Source organism: Malus sylvestris, chromosome 16, assembly GCF_916048215.2.
Source record: "Malus sylvestris chromosome 16, drMalSylv7.2, whole genome shotgun sequence".
NCBI lineage: Eukaryota > Viridiplantae > Streptophyta > Magnoliopsida > Rosales > Rosaceae > Malus > Malus sylvestris.
The window spans coordinates 8,163,413-8,180,474 of NC_062275.1; the positions used below are offsets into that span (position 1 = coordinate 8,163,413).

General features: G+C 37.9%; 2 protein-coding genes and 1 pseudogene across 6 annotated transcripts; 1 reads left to right on the forward strand and 2 right to left on the reverse strand.

Moving 5' to 3' along the window:
- Positions 1–1,304: 1,304 nt before the first annotated feature.
- On the forward strand, positions 1,305–4,789 carry LOC126607660 (ranBP2-type zinc finger protein At1g67325-like). Of its 2 annotated transcripts, none has more exons than XM_050275339.1 (10): positions 1,305–1,577; positions 1,726–1,771; positions 2,198–2,313; positions 2,661–2,937; positions 3,162–3,235; positions 3,514–3,565; positions 3,673–3,782; positions 3,893–3,920; positions 4,037–4,188; positions 4,439–4,789. In XM_050275339.1, the coding sequence occupies exons 1-10, from the start codon at positions 1,569–1,571 to the stop codon at positions 4,439–4,441; spliced, it is 867 nt and encodes a 288-aa protein (XP_050131296.1). In that variant the 5' UTR covers positions 1,305–1,568; the 3' UTR covers positions 4,442–4,789. The 2 variants fall into 2 exon arrangements, with proteins under 2 accessions (XP_050131296.1, XP_050131297.1); XM_050275340.1 differs by having other exon boundaries at positions 3,896–3,920.
- A 1,310-nt stretch (positions 4,790–6,099) lies between these two features.
- On the reverse strand, positions 6,100–10,588 carry LOC126607659 (squamosa promoter-binding-like protein 2). Of its 4 annotated transcripts, none has more exons than XM_050275335.1 (6): positions 10,409–10,588; positions 7,939–8,689; positions 7,647–7,786; positions 7,022–7,276; positions 6,457–6,842; positions 6,100–6,293 (listed from the first exon to the last, which is right to left on the reverse strand). In XM_050275335.1, the coding sequence occupies exons 2-5, from the start codon at positions 8,631–8,633 to the stop codon at positions 6,505–6,507; spliced, it is 1,428 nt and encodes a 475-aa protein (XP_050131292.1). In that variant the 5' UTR covers positions 8,634–8,689; positions 10,409–10,588; the 3' UTR covers positions 6,100–6,293; positions 6,457–6,504. The 4 variants fall into 4 exon arrangements, with proteins under 4 accessions (XP_050131292.1, XP_050131294.1, XP_050131293.1 ...); XM_050275337.1 differs by lacking the exon at positions 10,409–10,588 and adding an exon at positions 10,319–10,337; XM_050275336.1 differs by lacking the exon at positions 10,409–10,588 and adding an exon at positions 9,129–9,778.
- A 3,033-nt stretch (positions 10,589–13,621) lies between these two features.
- Positions 13,622–15,571, reverse strand: LOC126607885 (4-coumarate--CoA ligase-like 1; annotated as a pseudogene).
- Positions 15,572–17,062: the final 1,491 nt, after the last annotated feature.

Genomic DNA, 17,062 nt, shown 5'->3' on the forward strand with positions numbered 1-17,062 from the left:
GGCTATGCTCACATGTACATAGAAAATGACAGGAGGAGAAAACTGTGTGCAGAAACAACTTTTGAAAACGCCAATAGGAGTCGTGCTGTATATTCAGGGAACAATGAACTTTTAAATAAATTTGTGCCTTGGAATTCAAATTCTATGAGTAAATGGTCCTCTAGTGGCTCAACTGCTCAAGCCAAAGAGAAAGTAAAGGCACCAAAATATACTGTTTCTCACACCGCGGCAGCTGACAAAGAACAAAAGTATCAAAGGGGTGTTTGGCACTTCACAATAATTTTCACAGCCAAGAGTTAATCTTTACCTCTGTAAATTGAGTTTCTCTACTGTTTAACTAGCTTGCGGTCATTATTTTGTACTGATGGGAAGTGGGGAGCATGTACGTCATTTGGCTGGGAACGGCGCCACCGGTAATTGCCATTAGTCCAAACTCCCTGCAGTCAAAAGTCAATAGGACTGCATGTGATACCATGTCAGCCTGAGAGGCAGATTGTCTGCTCTTCTGTTTAGGTGTCTTTCACATCTCTTTTTATTTTGTGCGGTCACGGTTAAATCACGTTAATATTTTATATTAATTTTTTTATAAAGATAATAAGATAAAAAATAATAAGAATATAAAATGTTGACGTAACTTAACTGTGACCGCACAAATAGGAAAGGATGGGAAGGGCAAACAAGAGGACAGACAATCTGCCTCCGTCAGCCTGTCCAAGGAGCAGAACTGAGCACTAGCATTAACCTCTGTCCAATTGTAACGTTGCAAAGACAGAAAATGCATGTACTTCTCTTGTATAAACTCAATAAAAACACTTCAAACTCAATATTCCGAAAAATGTTTGGTTTACTATATGTTCATTGATGTCACCTAACCTATGCGGATTTTGACAGATCGTGCTCCACTCAATGAGCTAATGCAGTTCCAACGTGCCCAAATGCCAGAGGTGAATCCGTTCACGATATGTAAGACCAACACCATTCGAAGGTTGGTGTCCCGTCTTGCTTAGAACAATCATGTTCGACTTTACACGCATTTACTCACTCACTAATCAATTATAGTTTCGCTTGCTATTCTTAATAATGAAGAGCGGCTCTCTTCAAATCATTACAATGTTGCAAGACCTTTCTTACAATGTGTCTCGTGTAGACATATTGTGGAGGACGTGAAAGCTATACGTTGCGTATGATCACTGGAACCACTATCACCATGTGCGTCGCCAAGCCAACAGTGTTGCTGTTCGCGTCACGCACACTAGGTCAAGGTCTTTAAAAGTGTCCATGAATAAAGTGAACATATACACTTAAGAAAAAGAAAAAGAAACCTAATAGTCTTCGATTCGGTTCCATCTGGACCGTCCATCCTAACGGAACTTGCAATCTGAGAGGGGAAACACGAAACGCTGCGCTGCGATCGACCCGCCACTCAAATCCACATAATCGTATGGAAAAACCCTCACAATATCTTCGTCGAGTCCTCCAGCCAGACAGCCAGCGCTACCGTTGTTTCTGTTAGGGAAATTGCGTTCCTCTCTGATATTCGAACCAGAATCTGATATCTCGCCGTTGATATGTCTCAGGTAATCGCCTCCCACTTCATTCAATTTCAATTTATGCCTTTGGATTTTTCCAAATCACCGGGACGAAGCCAAAATTAGGGATTTTGGCGCGCCGGACGAAAGTTACAATTTTTTTTAGCGCGAATAAATTTGATATCTTTGTGTTCAGGTTGATAACAGAAATTCTTCAGCAGCCAAGCGTGCTAGAACCGATGGTATGCCTTTTTACAATTTTTCATTTTTTAATTGAGGTCCTTTGATTCGTCTTTTGTATGTTATTATATATATATTTTTTTTAACAAACGATATTATTTGCAATAAGGGAGAGGGGTGGGGTTTAGCCTCAAAATAGACTAGCAATAATGCGGTTAAAACTCACATTTGGCGAGATTCGAATCTAATACCTCTAATACCACTGCACCGAAGTACTAAGTGTCGTTTTTTTGTATGTTATTAGCTACAGATGATTTTATTTTTTTGTTTTATTTTAGTTTTTTTATTTGGAAAATTTAATTTCAGTAATTGTATAAAATGTGCATGTATTGATTCATAAAGTTTTGATTGTGGATTTTAGGGTTTAATGAATTTGTATGATGTGTTATGATTTCGGAGTTCATTATACGTATATATGGTGTTTGTAGGTAGTCGAAGGGAAGATGATTGGACCTGCCCTAGCTGTGGGAATGATAATTTTTCATTTAGAACGACTTGCAATATGCGTAATTGCACTCAGCCAAGGCCTGCGGATCATAACTCAGTAAGACACCGACCACAATTACACTAAATACTTATGTTAATTGGATGAGTGTGATGCTTATAATGCATATTTGAAATTTTGAAGTCGCTTGCTCAATCCCGTTTGCTATTTTTGTTGTTGAAACTTTGCATGATTTGTCCGTTGCTTTTCGCATTTTTGTTTAAAAGACAAAAGAGAGATGGAGGTCAAGCGGCAAAGGGGATTTATGTTGCCAAACTTCGCATTTTATAATGAACACTTGTATATTTGGGCTGATTATATTTTTGATAATTGTGTTTGACATGGAATCTTTGTTGGGTTAATTATGTTAGATATAGATATTAAGATCCGAGTTTTGTACATTTCAGAAACCCGCTGCTAAGCCTTTCCCTGCCCCACAAGGTTATCTGGGCTCTGCTGCTCCTTATCTGGGCTCTGCTGCACCCTCCTCAATGTATCTTGGTGTGCCACCCTATGGTTCTTCTATCTTCAATGGATCATCCGTTCCTCCCTATGATGTTCCATTTTCAGGGGGATCAGCATATCATTACAACTATGGCAGCCGCCTATCTACAGGCAGCCCCTACAGACCTCTGCATTTGTCTGGACCAACACCATATTCTAGTGGATCCATGATTGGAAATGGTACGCTTTCTTGATTTATCCTATGATGATTCTTGATTGGGTAATGGATTAGTTAAGTACATTGATTTTTATATGCTGTTTAAGCAAGTTTTTCTTTTCCCGTATACAATGTTGTGGTTTTCCCATGTTGCTGTAACCTTTGCTTATGGAAGTTCCATGTGAGACTGTTATTGCTTGATGATTTAGTGTCTTATGGTTTCTCTTTTGATTTTCTAATTTTGCAGGTGGAATGTATGGTATGCCCCCTCCTATGATGGATCGGTTTGGCCTGGGTCTGCCCATGGGCCCTGGCCCTATGGTATGTGCAAAAGCTACTGTTATTGTTGCATTCTTCACATTTAGTCATCTTCGTTCCCTAGAACAATCTGCTTGATATATGTTTTCTATTGCTATTTACTAATTTAATCCAATTTTTCCTCAGTCATTTAATTACATTTGATGCTATTTGGGCTCTCAAATTTTCCTATATATTTCTTTCCAAAGTTCAGAGAAAAAATTTCTTTTCTTTTGTTGAACTTGCAACAGAATTCCTTGATCTTGGATGTGGTAAAATTTATGTATTATTTTCTTGTGCAGGGACCAAGGCCAGGATTCCTTCCAGATGATAAAGCTCAAAAGAAGAGCACAGGTCAGTCATCTAGTCTCCTTTTGAATCGCTAGTTGTTGTTGTTGGACATCATGTAAACAATATATATAGAAATGATCATTGAGTTTTCAACTTTATTGCACATTTAGATGCTACACGTGACAATGACTGGGCATGCCCAAAATGTGGAAATGTCAACTTCTCATTTAGAACTGTTTGTAACATGAGGAAGTGCAATACGCCAAAGCCTGGATCTCAGGTCTCTCTCTCTCTCACATGCATTTATGCATCTCTTTTCTCTGAATATTTTACATATAAGTTTCTCTTGGGGATCAATTTTTTTTGACATGCAATGTTCTTTTTGAATAGCAGCCTGCAAAGAGTGACAAAACTTCTAGTAAGTCATCCCAGGCCTTGTTCTCACCGAATTAATTCCTTTCTCCTTTCATTGTTCTTGACTCTATTAACTTTGTTGTCCTCTTTTTTAATGTCAATAACTATTTTTGTTTACAGAACAAAAAATGCCAGAAGGTAGCTGGAAGTGTGAGAAATGTAATAATATAAACTATCCATTTAGAACCAAGTGTAACAGACAGAACTGTGGAGCGGACAAACCAGCCGAGTCAAAGAAGTCCCCTTCACCTGCTCCGAATGAAAATAATCAGGTTTGTTGCATTAGATATTTTCTCTGGATTTCTATTGGTTGCTTGGAATCCTTGTTTTTGGTGATGTATATACACATTTCAAACATGATATGCATCTTATGCTGTGAACTATTAATGGATCAATTTAAAAGCTTTTCTTTTGCACTTGATTTTTGTTTCTAAACTGTAGTGGATTTTGATTCTAGCTGTTTAATTTTCCTTGTGTATTTTCCAAGTGCATCGGTTAATTTATAATTGTCTACTGTTCCAGTGAGTACTAGACATAATTGAGGGTTGAGAAGGTCCAGAGTTGTCATCCAGCATTGCTCAATATGGGTGTCTGAAAGTCAGTCTTGTCGTCGTGTTGCAGCGGTTATCGAGTTACTCTACTTTATCATGATCTGTGTCAAGTTGTTGTATTAACTGCTATGGTATTTATGGTCTTTGTGGATTGTACAATGCATCTTGTGTCCGCCAGAACCATCTGGCATGCGTTTTACAGGTTGGTTCTGGTTTCTATTAGCTAGACCCTTTGCTTTTGGAATCAGTTCATCTTTTCTAGTGAGTACGTTACCGCGTATGATATGGTACCAGTTGGCTATAAAGGCTACTGTAGTCCTTATGTTTCTGGTTTTCATTTGATCTCAAATTGTCCGTCTTTTTAAGTATCTATGGTTTGACCTGTATTTCTGTTAGAAGCGTGTGAACCCCCCAAGTTTGATTGTCTTACTGTTAAAGAGTTGGGGACAGAAAGGTTTCTTTTTTAGTCAGTTGCTTATAGTTCAATTTCGAGTTGCCCATTTCCCTTGTTTCCACGTTGTGGCCGTTGAAATTCTGTCAGGACTTTGGCTCTGGTATATGGTGGTTCCACGTCTTATGGCCGCCGATAATCCTGTGGCCTTTTTTTAAAATTATGTTTGCTGTTTGACAGGCCGTTCAGTGTCATGATATACATCTTTCCCCGTGTTTGTTGTCTAGAGTGACATAAAACACCTCATATGCAGCAAAGAATTGGGGGTTCATATGATAGGTCTCGGGATCTATGTTTGAGATTTTGTGCTAGCTCAGTACTGAGTTTAATAAATGCGAAATTGATAAAAAGTGGCCCTTGAGTTATTTTTATTTTATTTCAATAGAATTTAAGGTCTGGTTTTCTTCTTCATTTAGTCAAATTTGTAGAGTGAGTATTCTCGCCGGATCCTTCAATCACATTCGTTCATCGTACATCGTACGGTCAGTTTTGTCAAGTACTGTTTATATTTAATTTTAAATAAAAAAATTTATAATGATTTCTAACCGCACGATGTACGATGAACGGATGTGATTGGAAGATCCTCGTCGGATCCTCTCCTGAAAATTTGTAGAGGTAATAGAATTGTTGGTAAAAGCTGTGGTTGGTCAAAACAATCTTTTGCGTCAATATGTACAATCCTTCTGGCTCCCCATTGGTGTATAGGGAGCAACGAGCCCATTTTTCAGGTTTACAATATCCCACAACCAGTTGAAGGCGGCCTTTCAAAGGCGAACGTTGCTGGCCTGGCCTTACGAACGGTGCAGGCGGCCTGGCTGCATGGAGGTATGAGTTGCGGCCAAGGCATTGTTATTGCGGTTGGGCGCTAAGAATCGGCAGGCGGAAATCGGTTTCGTTTTTCCATTTGTTAAAGAGTTTTTATTAAGAGAGAAGAATAGATAGTGTTGTCAAATGTATATATGCGAAATTTAAATGATGACGGCAGCTCATGAAATATATACAGGTGCGAATGGTATTCTCGGTAAGGGATCTATCTCTTAAGTTTCGTGACCACCGGAAAATTAAAAGTCCGGCGGATTCCTTCAAGGTTCACAGCACCCTGTTAAAGTTGCAAGACATCTGAGCTTTGGGAGGGGCATGTGTGATATCCCCTTTCAATTTGACGTACAAGTCGCAACAAATAAAAGAAAATGCATGTGTAAAGCAATGTAACAGTGAACCAATTTGCTACAAATTGTCAAATTATACATGCCATAACAAAGGAGATATGATAGCACCAGATTAAACACATACACAGCTCCTGCATTCGCAACCGATAATATAATGCCTAATCCCCGGAATTTCGTCCGTAAAAAACCAAAGCAGTGCCGAGTTTCTGAAAGACAATGACAGATTTTTATCAGCAGCCTCTACCAAAAGGTACTCAAAACACAACTCGGATCTCACAATTTTTACAACACAAAACTTCATTAGGATCAAATGTAGCAGTAAGATCAGAAAGGCAATGCGGAAAAAAAAACTCCGCTAAGGGAACCAACCTTAACATGATAAGTTATGCGGGTGAAAGAACAGTACTCCAGGTGGAGTCAACTGAATTGGTTTGGATTATAGCCAAACGCATACGGCGCTTTGAACTGATGAAGATACTGAAATTGGTTGCCAACATTACTGTGTGAGTGGGAGACGTGTGCTTGGGTATCTAGGGGTGGATGCTGAGTTTGCCAGTACTCTGAAGAGGCCGGCACACCTTGAGTCATCGCATGCATCCCCTGTTGAGGTGAGTTGTTATGATAACTTTGATTGGTATCAAGTGGAACAGATTTCCCCTCGCCTGAGACCCAAGGACTCGTTGACAGAAGAGAGAGAGCACGATGAATATCCGGCGTTGCATCCAGGTTGAAAGAGATCATAGATTCTTCAGCACCTGCAAACATCACCAATTAAAACTTACACACCACCTACAATGATGTGACACTATCCAAATCGGGATTAGCAAGATCTTTTTTTCTGTGAGGTTCAACAAATATCAAACAGTGAATCATAACAAAAATTGATTGTTGGTCATGAATCATAAGGCAGTCTGCATTTTGAAGTAAAACAGACCTCGGTTAAGAACCTCAGCCGCAGTGGCCTTAGATGGTGACAGCCTACTGGAATCCTGATAAAGCACATTTATCGAGCCTGGACTTCCACTGTTGGGAAAATTTAGCTCTCTGGCAGTACCTCCTGCTTTTGCAGGATTTGGAAAATACTCTTTCGTTTGTGCAAACTTGAGGTTGCACGAGCCATCCCATGTTAAATTTGAAGCATGCTTTGTGTAATCATAGGGACCTTGGTCCAAAGAAAGGCTCATGCCATCTGCATCGGAACAGAAACCCAGGCTACCCAGCTCAACTTTAATGGATAACCAACGGGGCGGTACAAATATGATTTCAAGTATTTAACATTAGCTTTAATCTAAAAGCATGCCTGATGACCAATATTGCAGTTGGCTTATTTCTCAGTAAAATTCATAACTTGAATCGTATTAGATGGGTGAATGACGAAGAACACCCGCAAGATTAAATTATTAGATGGGTGAATTAAACCCTGGTTGGTTTATTTGCATTCTTGACAACTCTAAAAAAGAAACAGAAACATACTGTTTAAACTAAGATTTCAACAAAATGGTCTACATCACGATTTGACGTATGTCGGTAAATAGCAAGAATTTAAGTGAGTCCAGTACCTGTGCTGAACAGTGATGAAGACAGCCTTGATGGGTGTCTCACTACTTCTGTCTGTGGCTTGCGGCGCCTTGCATTGTGATCAGAAAGTCGCTTGCGACAGCTTCGCTTGTTTTCATCAAAATCAGAAAGGCCATGGAACCTGGTAGGATTTATGCATATCAAGATCTATGTTAGAAAAGAACTAAAGCTCATTCTGATTTAACTGCTAAAGAAACAAAACATCATTGTAATTCAGAAAACAAGTAATTGTGGGGTTGCTGCATCACCCAAAGAATCTCTACCAAGCTTTACCTGCTACACTGTTGACAAAACCGAAGTTCCACACCATCTACAACAACCTTCGGAGATTTGGAATGATTTGAGCAAATTCTATGTTTGCGATGGTAATCTTTGGCTGATGAAAGATCAAGATTGCAGCCTTCAACTTGACAGTGTGATGCAAATGCACTCTGAGCAGCAGACTTAAACCTCTTTGTCTTTGTCGCCATAGATGTGGAAATAACAGAAAGAGAAGAGGTCTCATGATTATTTCCAGCACAAACGTCTTCGAAGTACATCCGCTTACCAAGCTTTAGACTGAGCAATGGCTCGCCGGAGCCAGCCGAAACCTCATGAGTTGGAGAAGATCCAAGGGCCTCAGCTTCAGCTGAATCCTTTTTATCAAAGAAATCCTTCGGGAAACCTTCAAAAGCCTCAAAGTTGAAATTGGATTTCTTACCTTCCTCGACTGAAGAATTGACAGAAGCTGATTTCGAACTCTTTGATGAACCATCTCCCAAATCAGAGCCAGAAACCCCACTACCCCCATCACCCCCAATCGAATAGAAAGATTCAGAATTCATTCCTCGTTCCCCTTCAATTCCCCAGTCTGCTGGTTGCAACTTCTTAGGATTTTCAGTAACTTTTGCACCATACATGAAAAGGTTCTCCAAATCCCACAGCGAAGGAGGTTTTTCATTCCACTCCATCATCAGCACCGAATTCATAAAACTACTCCAAAATCGTGTCTTCAAATAATGCAAAAGCACCCAGTCACCAGATGCTGCAAACATATATACCAGATAAAATTATATATAAGCACATATGTAGCAAAGTACATGGGAGGATCAATACAGTACAATGTCAACTAACTAATCAATAAACACTATAAAAACAAGAAAGCAAACATAGTAAATCTTTGCAGACTGAAGAACAATGTGGAACTACTTGAGCTCAGATCTGCACAACCACAAAGTTCAAAAAATGCAGATCAAACAATTCAATACATAAGCAAAAGAAGTATCTCGCAGCAGATAAACAGCTTTCCACCCCCTGTAAATATTTTCGCAGCTATAACTAGTACCTATAAATCACCATCCTTCTAAAGCTAATAAATTTTGCCAGATTTTTAAGGCACACAGCCACACACAGCTGCAATAATCCCCATTTACTCCATTCGACCGAAGACAAAAGACATGGAATACATAAATCCAGAACTCTACCTATTGTATTCCACACATCCAAGTCATCTCTTCTCAGTCAAGTACTTTTAACAAGCCCCACCAATTCACAAACTTACTACAAAACCTGAACCTCCAGTAAGTTTGTCAACTGTTCCCCATTCCCCTGCAAATATTTTGAGGTGAATTTTATGCTAACCTGGATTTTTATCCTCTGACCACATATAAAATTTCCCACCTTTATAAAAGATTATACATGGACATCACCTCTGCATCTCTCCCACTCTCTTCAATTATTTCCAATAATTGTTTTCTTTCTTCAATTGTAACTTGTTACCGTCACCTATACATGCATACCTCGTACTTTCCAGACCTTTAGCTCAATCATTCATATATACAATACGGTCACAATCTCATAAAGTTGGCCATTAAATAAGCCCCACCTACTACACCCTATCAACTATCAACCAACATTTCACAATTCAACCTCCATTGCTCTGCAATTCACACATTCCTCCAACAAACCTCAAAGCCTCTCGCAGAGGCCTCGTAGCTCAGTTGCTTAAGAGCATTGTCCATTGCACCCGAGGTCTCGAAACTTGAATTCTCCTACCCTAATGTCAATAGTATCAAAAATATAAAAAGTAAAAGCTCAAAGCCTCTTCCTTTCTGGTCACCAAGAAATTGGCACCAGTCAACAACCATGATCACCCATCAAACTAAGCAGCTCAATATCTTAATCAAATGGGGTTTTAATCCCAAAAAGAAAGATTAATTCTTTTTGTTTTTCCTAAAATCTTGTTTACTAAATACCCAATATTTTTTTTATATTTTAATTATAAAAAATCTGGAACCAGACCCCCCCAAAGAAATTGCTTTTAGGCATATTACCAAAGAAGCTCAATAATTTTCCAGTACAATACATATGAGAAATTACAAAATAAAATTTCAGTTCCCAATAAAGTTGGACCTCTTATTATTGGAAACAGATTAATACAGGGAGAAAGAAAGAAATAAAAATCTAAAACTGATAATTCCAAAATTAGAAATTCCAGCAGCTTCGATCCTCATAATTGCTCTCTTGTTTCCCCAAAAATACATACCAATCTAAAATCCGCACAACCACAACCGCAGCTACTGATCGTTTCCCAAAACTTCCAAAATATAACATACAACATACATATTGATTCCATTCAGCACAAAAAAAAAACAAAAAAACCCAACTTTTATACCATGAAATGCTGCAAGTGCAGAGGGAAAAAGGAGAAAAGTGGAAAAATGGAAAATGATTGCGAGCTGAGGTTGTAATCAGTAAAACTTACATGGTGATTTGGGGAGGTTGCAGAGGAGATTGCTTTTGGGGTATTAAAGAAGGAAAAGCTTTTGCTGGCATTAATCGTCCGTTCCCTTTCCAAAGTTTCAATCTTTGGTCCTAAAAATTGACCAGAGAAAGAGAGAGGATGGAGAGAGAGAGAGAGATAGGAAGTACCGCCACTTGCTCCCTCACTCGGTCGCACACTTATATTGTGTGATCTTTTTTTTTTTTGTGCGTGAGATCAAAAATATTATTTCTACCGTTTAATTGTATAATGGGCTACATATCAAAAAGATGATACAAATAAATAGTAACGTAAATGTAATATTATTTGTGTAAGATGTTAAACTTTTTGGCACAGTCTCACACTCGTCCCCCTACTCATGTCTGTTACTTCATGTTTTTTCATAATATTTTATAACATTAACATATAAATTAACGTGAAATTGTAAAATGATAAAGAAATTATAAAAATTTTACTTTAAGCAAGTCTCTTTAACATTTTTCTTATTTTATTATTCTCTTTTTCGTTTTGGGATTTAGCGAGACTCTTTATTATTGATTCATGACTGAAAAAGCAGCTCAAATTGATGACCTTTAGTGCGAGTAGCATTCTTAACTTATAACTTATAGACTTTTTTAGCTTAAAAAAAAATCTATGAGATTATCATAACTCTTTATTTTGATTATTGAGAGTTAAGATTGATAGAAGTAGTCAATGAGATTGTTCATTGTCAATTATTTTAGTTATTCTATAAAAAAGTCTCTGTTAGATTGAAAAAACTACCCATTCAAATGAATTGGTTGATTTGACAAAAATACCCTTATTTTAACAGAGATTTCTCACAAAATGATTGACAATAGACAATCTCATTGATCGCTTTTATCGATTTTAAATCTCACAGACAAAAATAAGAAATTATACCAATTTCAATGACCATTTTAATTTTTTTTTTTAAAAAACCTAACTTTTATTGTGTCAACTTATGACTTCATGAAGTTGACTGTTATGGTCAATCTAAATCACACACTACATTATTTTACTTGTATTTTAGTATTGATAGTATTGAAATGGTGTATTTTACTAAAACTTACCACCCCATACATGGTTTTATGGTTGGAAACTTGGAGTGTGGTTATATAATAATCTACTACAAAAGACGTTACCAATGTCATGTGAAGCCTTCTTTTATTGGGAATTTTGGTTAGATTAAGGAAAGTAAACTTAGGAATGTGTCTTGTACTAACAACTTGGACTAATTTACAATATGACTGTTAATACTAAAAAAATATAGAGATCGCCCTAATGTTAGGGACTCGAGATCCACTCTAGATGTCAGTGTTCGAAGCATGCACATCAAAAGATCTGAACCACTCAATTTTAATCATACGCATTTTATTAGTATATTTTACTGGCCCACTTTACAAAGAATCAAAAACTTAAACGGCTCAGATCCCTTTCTCTCCCTTGAATGGTCTGGATCGCTTAATTTGCGTGTTTCGGACACAAAGAATCGAGTACATCTCCACCCCATGTTAGGACTTGGGCCTAATCATAATTTAACTTAAAATAATCATAATTAATAATTTAGTTTAAGATACATAAAATCAACATGGGATGGGATTGAAAGTAAGAATAATCTAATGGTTGGAGAGAGAGAGAGAGGGAGTGAGAGTTGGCTTTGTTTTTGTTTGCACAAGTATGTGTTTAATATTCAAGCGATATAATTAATTAATTTTGGCTAAACCTAGTTGTGTGTAATAAACAGTAAGTTCGTGTGGATTGAGGTTGGCAAATGGAAACAATTAGTTAACTAATCCGATAAATTAATTAAATCGAATTTCAAGATCTCATGCTGAGAAGGGCACACATGGGCACGTTCTCTGTTGTTCATTACTTACTGCCATTTGGTGTTCATTGTTTTCAAAATATCAAATCAACGGACGCCGCGTACACATTCGAATAATAAAAAGAGTGGCAATTAGTTCATTCAAATGGAACTAGTTACAGTGCGAGCGGTGAGGAATTTAGGATTTGAATTTTGTGAAAGGTTTAAGTTTTTTAGGTAGACACAGAATGTGAAGTGTACAAAAAAAATTTCAATTTATTCACTTAGGTATTTCGTCGAACACTTGATCGACTTGTTATCGTCAACCAAATCATGTTGTCCACAAGTCAACATATCAAATATTTGCTGGTTGCAAAAGAGTATGTATCAAACATTCGGAAGATCCTCAAAAGACCTTCATATGTATATTTTCTGAACTCTGAATGGTTCTAAAACCATCTTGGTCCCAGTGTACATCCGCCTGGAGTGAATAATCTTTGCACATTCATTTTCGAGTCTTCAAGAACTCATATTCAAGGACAAAATAAAAAATTATAACATTGTTGAAATATTTTCTCCATCTAATATGTATAGAGAAGTCAGGATTCTATGGGAGGGAGGGCAAAAAGGAGGTCTATAAATATAGATGATTAGGTTGCTTTAGAAATATTATTAAAATCTATTTTAAACCTCTGTTTACAAACTTATTGTTTCATTAAACTACAAAGATAAAACAACAAAACTGTTAAAATTTGAAGGCCACAACGTGATAAGGAACAATCCATCTCCTTTCTCATGTCTCATAGCAGCGCAAGCTTAAGGCCAACAAAAAATTTCTTACAACATAGTCAGAATGGGCCCGAAACCACTGAAATCCCTTAGTGACTTCGCTCCTGTGTGAGTGATTGACTAAATTTATCTTGTGAGTTATTCAGAGTGAATTATTTTTTGGTATGATTGGCCCTTATTCCACTGAGTGAGATGAACTTCATGCAAATAATACCGTTTATAATATAATTATTCATTTTTAATAAATTATTTTTACTTGTATATCATGCATAATATCATGCCGTCCAAAAGAAAGTTGCCAAGATGTGTTCATTTTTTCAGTAGGAACTTTTCTTTGGGGAGCAAATATGTGTGATCCTGCAACAAGGTACGTGTGCTGGTGCAGACCAAGTGTAACCTCATTTGCTTTATGCCCCCACTGTCCTCGACTTCCTTGTTCCATGGCCTGGTCGGTGGTCACCCTCCTCTCTCGTGTCTAGTCACTTGTGAAAAGACACGTTTCATAACAAGAGTAAATTTGTGATATCATGTGACCGTATGATAACGCTTGACTTAATCGTTTTAAATTAGTTATATAATCTTTATAGTACTTGATTTGCTAATCACAGCTCAACAACAATTGACCTAATTAAATCATGATATGTGTAATTAATTATTAATTTGGACATGCAATTAAATTGTGGAATATTAGTTAAGGCAGTGGAGCTTGGATGCCTTGATTTTTCTATCATGCTTTCTTTGACAAGCCTTCTCATGACCTTCCCGGAGGGTGATTTTGGTACTGTGTCCACAAAGTGCACCACTCACTTTCTTGTATTGTGCAACGTTCGAGGCCACATAGTTGATTATTTCTTCCTCACTCTCTTTTGCACCTGCCGCTATCACAACACTTGTTGCTGGAATCTCCCCTGCCTCCTTATCATCCGGCAGCCTCAAAAAAGTGCCGATAATGTAAGTAGATAACGCAGTCCATAGCAAAGCATATCAATATGTTACTGACGCATTGTGGATACAAAGTCCATTGTTTGACGAAGGAAGACCGTCTTGCACAAAAAATTTCTACCAATGAATCTAAACAAGAACAACAAAACCTTTTGTTTTGATTCATCGAAATCAACTTACGGGACTACTGCTACATCTTCAACCGAGGGATGACATAGAAGAATGGCCTCAAGTTCAGCAGGAGCCACCTTCAGATGTTGCACACATAATTAGTCAAGCAATTACATTGCAATGTGGATTAGTGTAATTAATCTGGAGTAGTTAATAAGTATTCCATCTTACTTGGAAACCTTTGTACTTGATTAATTCCTTGATCCGTTCGATAATAAAGACGTTGTCGTCATCATCTATATAGCCAATGTCTCCAGTGTGAAGCCATCATGCATTTAATTTAAAACAATTAATCAGCACAAACACACTACTTTTTTTTTACAAATGAAGGGTTTTCTTGTGTCACCTCTTGGACTTGGACGCCGGGGAACTTGTTTTCGAAAGCGTTGGGGACTTCCGGAGCAAGAGGAGCTGCAGCAGTCATAATAGCTTGGGGTCTGAGCTTAGTAAGATAAAACTTATCAACAATTGGATTCTTAACCAAGTTCAAAATGATCGGTGGCACAATGGGTGCATGCGTGACCTCGTGTGAGATCAACGCGTTAAGAAATGTGCGCAGTTCAAATCTTCCCATCACTACCACTTTCCCCTTGTTTCGTAGCGTGGCACAACATATTCCAGTGATCCCATAGATGTGGAAGAACGGAATTTGGCCTAGCACGGTGACTTTACCAATCATGTCCGGCGTTACTCCAAAAAGCGTGGAGCTGAGGTTCGCTACTAGGTTTTGGTGAGTCAGCATTACACCCTTAGACAATCCGTTGTGCCTGATGAGAAGGGAAGGGCACATAGATCAGTCTGCTGCAGCTCCTCATCAATTCTGTTATGGCACGGTCTGCGGCTTCAAGTAGGTTTTCCCAGTTCATGTTCAATAACTTCTTCTCCAAGCAAAATTACTGGCACCCCAAAAGCTTTTGCCTGATCATCTCAAATTCTCAACTTAAAAGGCTTAGAATTATGATCATAAATGCCTGCATTATTCAAAATAAAAGAATTAATGTGATTACAAGCGTTACCTTTTCATAAGTTGCACCATTTGTTACAATTATCTTGGCACCAGCAACCTCAACCTGCTTCTTTATTTCAGATGCGTGCCCCGACGGATTTGCACCCGAAAATACACCACCAGCAGCCATTATTCCCAAGGCAACAATGGCATACTCTGCCACATTTGGGAGAACAACCACCACCACTTGCCCCTTTTTAAGGCCAAGAGACCTTAAGGCCTTAGCAAACCTCCTTGTGTCTCTAACCATCTCCCCGTAGGTAATTTTCTTTCCGGTCACAGCCTCCACGAATGCAACATTTCCAGCGTATAATTCCGCATTTTGGAGCACAAATTCTGGCAACGTGATGTTATCAAGCACTCGGACATCAGGGGACCGGCTTCTGAAAATATGTTCATCCTCCTGGGCTGAGTTCTGCACAAAAGTTCCCATGATGGATATCTGCCGGGAGCTAGTGGAAGACAAAGTGGTAGTGAAATTAGTGAAGTTATGAGATTTGAAATTGGAATAGTGGGTTCAAAGGAAAATTAAGATGCGATTAGTGAGTTAAATAAGGAAATGTTGTTAGAAAACAAGTGAGGGTGAGATTTTCTGCAAGCTGTTCAACTTCAAGTGGCAAATTCTGTTGGCATGTGAAAAAAGAACTAAATTTTATGTTCGCGAAAATTGAATGGATCGGAATGCTCTTAGGGAAATTGTACATTACAATGATTAATGACTTCGGATTTGGTTTGAGCCGAATTTAATGACGTTTGGAGTTTACATTAACTTAATTAGGATACAGTTGTTGTAGCCTTTGCTACAACACGGTTGTATCAGCCTTCCATTAGGCTTTTTGTGACATAGAGCAACATAACATAACTGTGGAGCAAAAAATATTCACAAGGCGACACGTGAATTTTGGGAAAAAGAAGACAAAAATACCCTTAAGGTATAACGAGGATCCTACGTGCGAGTAGCAAGCAATTCTCCTCAACCAAGTCAAAAATGCTCCAGAAAAGGTAACCAATTCCAAATTATCTCATCCATCCACATTTTAGGTAGTTATTTCATAACCTACCAATTATCCTACATAAATTGAGATAATTGACAAATTAATGGGATTATTACTCATTAATTTGTCAATTAAATTAGCCATAACACCAAAAAAACACCCTAAAGGCCGGTTATCTCTCTCCCAAAAGAGGGGCCGGCCATCTCCTTTATTTTCCCACTTTGACTTACCTTTTTCACATCTGATTAGCTAATCTTTTTTATTGATTAGTTGATCATGCCATAAAAATCATATATTCATTCCTTTTTGTAATGTTAATTAGCCAATTAATATATTTACCTAAATAATATATTAATTGTTAATTGAAAGTCATCCATTTAACCCCAAAACTCCCAAATGGCCGGCCATCCTAGCGGATCTCCCCATATTTGCCCATTTCATCCCACTAATTAGCTAATTAATTTGGCAATAATTCTATTTAGCCAAATTAATTAGTCAATTAACTACATAACTCCTAAAATTACCATCAATCATGAACAAAACCCAAAAAACCCTAGCCACCTCCTATCCTTAAAAATATACTCTCATTCTCACCAAAAAAGCCAATTCCAACACTTTGTAAAAAATCCCAAAATTCTCTAAACACTCTTTCTCTCTAAATTCTAACTTTGGCATCGGAGGTTCTTCGGCCAAAGCCCCCCCATTCATCGTGGGCGTGTGAGGCTCTTGGCCTTAACCTAAGGTGTTAATTGTTTTGTAGGTGCAAAATTGTCCAAGATCAAGAAGGAAGAAATTTGCATCCACAATAACGTGTCTTCAGCTCCTTAGCAATGGAATCAGGTACGCTTTCGTGGTAATTCAATGTTTTTATGGTTGGTCTTTATTTTTTGAAGTTGGGATAGAGCAAAAATAAGGCAGCTGACTAGCTA

Coding starts and splice junctions, on each gene's coding strand:
- LOC126607659 (XM_050275335.1), bottom strand. CDS start 8,633: ATGAATTCGGTGCTGATGATGGAGTGGAATGAAAAACCTCCTTCGCTG. Junction 7,277..7,646: donor TTCATCACTGTTCAGCACAG/GTACTGGACTCA, acceptor GTTCCGATGCAG/ATGGCATGAGCCTTTCTTTG. Junction 6,843..7,021: donor GGCTGAGGTTCTTAACCGAG/GTCTGTTTTACT, acceptor TGATGTTTGCAG/GTGCTGAAGAATCTATGATC.
- LOC126607660 (XM_050275339.1), top strand. Junction 3,566..3,672: donor AGCTCAAAAGAAGAGCACAG/GTCAGTCATCTA, acceptor TTGCACATTTAG/ATGCTACACGTGACAATGAC. Junction 3,921..4,036: donor AAAGAGTGACAAAACTTCTA/GTAAGTCATCCC, acceptor TTTTGTTTACAG/AACAAAAAATGCCAGAAGGT.